We start from the raw sequence: 4,029 nt of genomic DNA, 5'->3' as shown, positions 1-4,029 counted from the left end.
GCGGCTAATATCCAAAATATATAAAGCATCGATCAGAGTCATCAAACCTCAGAGGGAAGGTAGGGGAGAGTGGGAGGAAGAGGAAGAGATCAACCAAAGGACTTGCATGCACGCATATAAGCAAATCCAATGGACACAGACAGCAGGGGGGTGAGGGCATGAGTGTGGGGGTGAGGAATCAATGGGGGCAATAAGGACACATATGTAATACCTTAATCAATAAAGAAAAAATTTTTCAAACAAACAAAAAACCTTGGAATTATTTATGATTCCTTTTTTGCACTCACATATCACATCTAACCCATCAGGAAATTTTATTGGCACTGCTTTCAATATTCAGAATCTATTCCTTTCTCACCCCCTCCACTACTACCACCCTGTCATAACCATCATCTCTTACCTAGATTATTTCACTATCCTAACTGATCTCCATTGCTTCTATCCTTGTTTTCTACTGTCTGTTCTCAACACACCAGCCAGGTTGTTGTTGTTGTTAATCCTCACCAGAGTATTTTTCCCATTGAGAAGGAAAGACACAGAGAGAGAAACATCAATGTGAGACACATTAATTAGTTGCCTCCTGCACACACCCCAACCAGGGCCAGGGATCAAGCCTGCAACCAAGGTACATGCCCTTGACTGAATCAAATCTGGGGCCCTTCAGTCTGAGGGCTGGAGGGGGAGCGCAGGGGGCGTGCACTATGCTCAATCCACTGAGCTAAACAGGCTAGGGCACACCACCCAGTTTTTAAAGCATAAATCAGATTGTATTACTCCTCTGCTCAAAATTTTAGATGGCTCCCTATATCTTATAGTAAAAACCGAAGTCCTAACAAGGGCCTACAAGGCCTTTTACAACTTGTCTTACCCAATTCATCTTCCAACTCCTACTCCCCTAATATACACCATTCTGACCACTGGCCTTCTCTGGACAAGGCAGGCCTTGGGACCTTTGTACTGGCTTTACCTTCTACCTAAACCAGTGGTCTCAACCTTCCTAATGCCGCGACCCTTTAATACAGTTCCTCATGTTGTGGTGACCCCCAACCATAAAATTATTTTCGTTGCTACTTCATAACTGTAATTTTGCTACTGTTATAAATCGTAACGAATATCTGATATGCAGGATGTATTAGGCGACCCACAGGTTGAGAACCGTTGAAACCATTCTTCCCCAAGATATCCACATGACATTTTACTCAAATGTTACCCCCTCGGTGCAGTATTTTTTTTACTGTCTTATTTTAAAATACATCTATTCCTGACAACACTCCCACATTCCCCATGTCTCCCTTCCCAATTTATTTCTCTCCATAGCTCTTAATACCACAAAATATATAATTTACTTTTTTTATATTCATGTGTATTAACTAACTCCCCCAACCAAAATACCAGTTTTACGAGGACAGCGATTTCTGTCTGCTTTGGTCACTGATAAATTACAAGCACCCAGAATAGTGCATGTATATAAGGGGCTCTCAAAAAAGATGTTGAATAAATGAATCATGTACTCAAAGGATGCTCTCAGGGGACAAAATAGAACACAAAGCTCTGAAGTCAATAAAGGTTTCAAAGAAGAGAAAGCATTAAAATTGGATGAGCAGAAATTCTGCACAGAAGACAGTAGAGTGACAGACTGTCAATGTGCAAGACATGTCTGTGACGTGTAGTTCACATGTACTAAAGAGGAACTCCAACAAGCTCAAAGGAGGATTGTTAAAGGCTAGTCAGCTTATTAAAAACCATGTTATTTGACAAAAGGAGAAAAAAGAATGAGACCTATGACACAGTCTTATATAAACTTAAAAGATATATAGGGTTAGGCAAAAGTAAGTACAGTTATGAGTATGCAAAACAGTTTATTCTTGTATTATTTATTAATTATTCTATTATTTTCCATATGAACAACTATAAACTGACTTTTGTTCATCCCGTATTCAGACCAAACAGTACTGTACATTTCTCAAGTATACAAAATAATAAAAACAGGATAAAAGTAATTTTTGAAGCCAAAGTACTAAAGAACCATAATGGGAACAATCCTTTTTATTCCCCACTCCCCTTCTCCCCATCTCTGGATTTATAACCTTTATGATCAAGTCAAAAGATCTTATTTCCTTCCTTCCTTCTTTTTTTCCCCACTCAGTCTTTTGTTCTCAGAAAACTAAGGGTCAACTTCCCATACAATCTGTCTGCACAGGATATCCACTGAAACGTCATCCTACCAGTAGCACAAAACAAAGGGAAAATTTTCCAAAGACAACACAACATCCTAACATTTTCCTGAGGCCAAGAATGAGCATATATTAAATCATAAAGACTTAAAGAACTAAATGAGGAGAACAAGCTAAAAAATAAAAGCAAAAAAAGACCAAAAAAATCCCACAGGAAAAGCAAGTAGTAAATGTTACAGTGCCATCCAGGGCGTCTAGTCTATACCACTTTACTCAACAGTTTAAAACAGAAAAACATATACATGATTCAGATGTCCTGCACCCACCCAAATTCAAGTGTGTAGTCTGGAAATGTTTTATTTTTGAACAATGTGGAGTGACTACTATACATTAGGTACCTTAGATAAGAAGATAGATCTTTTATTAATCATTGTTATAGAGAAGATCACACTTAGATGAGGCAACAGAAGACTAATTTTCATATATAGAATACAAGACACAGGTAGCAGAAATACATTTTGAGTATTAAGAGAAGGTAGTTTTATTACCTTTTTCTACTGATACACTTGCAGGATACAATAAAAATAAGGCTAAACACAAAATAGCAGCTTATACAAAGTAAATTATCAGGATTAAACAAGTTAAAATCCAGATTAAACTGAAATTCAGAGATAAATTTAATATTAAATTGTATTAAAAACACTTTTCACCAATTAGTCATTCGGTAGCTTTTATCAATTTAATTAGAAATCTGTCAGGTAGAAATTAGAAAAATTAACATACAAATTTTCAGCTTAGGTATTTCCAAGTATTTTATAAACACTTGTATTGCCAGAATTCTACTTTACCAAACTCCATATTCTCCTAAAAGCTAATAGTTTATAATACCTCTTTAAAAACTATTTAAAGTGGTTGGATAAATTATTCAACAATTCTCAAAATATAGTTTAAGTTCTTCACATCAAGCCACATGTATCTTAAGACCACAAAATACTACATATTACTCATTTATTCTTCTTTTCAGTAAGTACTTATTGAGGTCCTACTGTAAAATACCAGAGTGCACACACAAACACACACACACACACAAGCGCACACGCGTGAAATATCACTGGCTAAGAAAAAAGACAGTAATAGATACGATTCATTTTTTGAGATCTCCATTCACACTTGATTACTGTGATTACCCTCCCCCAAACTATCCCCTCTCTGAATCATACCTGATAAGGTAGGTAGAGCAGTTTCTGAGGCCTCACTGCACAGGCAGCAAAGCAACGTGTCCTGATCTCTTCCATAACTATCAGGTGGAAGCAGAACTGTCCCCAGGACCATTTCTCTGCCCAGAAAGCACGAAAGTTAAACTGTTCTATGTCATGAGGAAGTCTTAGAATTCCATTCTGACAAATAATAGCACATGCATGTGACACTGAGTCATACACCCAGTGGCCAGAGGGAACCAATAGAAGTGTAAGAATTTACAAATGCCAAAGTAGATTGGGAGTAACCTAAAGGAAAATATTTAGCAATTAGCAAAATAATGAGTCAGAATAGTTACTTCAAAACCGCAGGAACTCTTTTGGGAAAAAACAAAACAAAACACAACAAAAACCAAACAAGTAAAAACCCACACATATGGGTAGCAAATAATAAAATATATAGGGACTGATATATACAGACGGGATTTCATTCATAATGGATGATGAACACAAGTTTTCCTTGGAGAAAATCTGTTTACAATAAAACACCAACTACACTTTTTAAAAAAAGCAAACGCCTAAGGAGACTCATCTTTTGCATCACTTAAATTAGTTCAAGAAACCACAAATCCAAAGCCAAAGAAATAGTTACAATCTGA

General features: G+C 36.7%; 1 protein-coding gene across 3 annotated transcripts in view; it reads right to left on the bottom strand.

The window, feature by feature from the left end:
• The window catches only part of ABL2 (ABL proto-oncogene 2, non-receptor tyrosine kinase), a 31,265-nt gene extending 27,726 nt beyond the window's left edge, over positions 1 to 3,539 (bottom strand). For all 3 annotated transcript variants that reach the window (XM_006754510.2, XM_006754509.2, XM_006754511.2), the window contains exon 1: positions 3,395 to 3,539. In XM_006754510.2, the coding sequence (XP_006754573.1) occupies positions 3,395 to 3,506 (112 nt within the window). In that variant the 5' untranslated portion in view covers positions 3,507 to 3,539. The remainder of the gene's footprint in view (positions 1 to 3,394) is intronic.
• Between the last annotated feature and the right edge of the window lie 490 nt (positions 3,540 to 4,029).

The sequence above is a fragment of the Myotis davidii genome, unplaced genomic scaffold (genome assembly GCF_000327345.1).
Source record: "Myotis davidii unplaced genomic scaffold, ASM32734v1 scaffold591, whole genome shotgun sequence".
Lineage (NCBI taxonomy): Eukaryota > Metazoa > Chordata > Mammalia > Chiroptera > Vespertilionidae > Myotis > Myotis davidii.
This window is presented reverse-complemented; position numbering and strand designations above follow the sequence as displayed.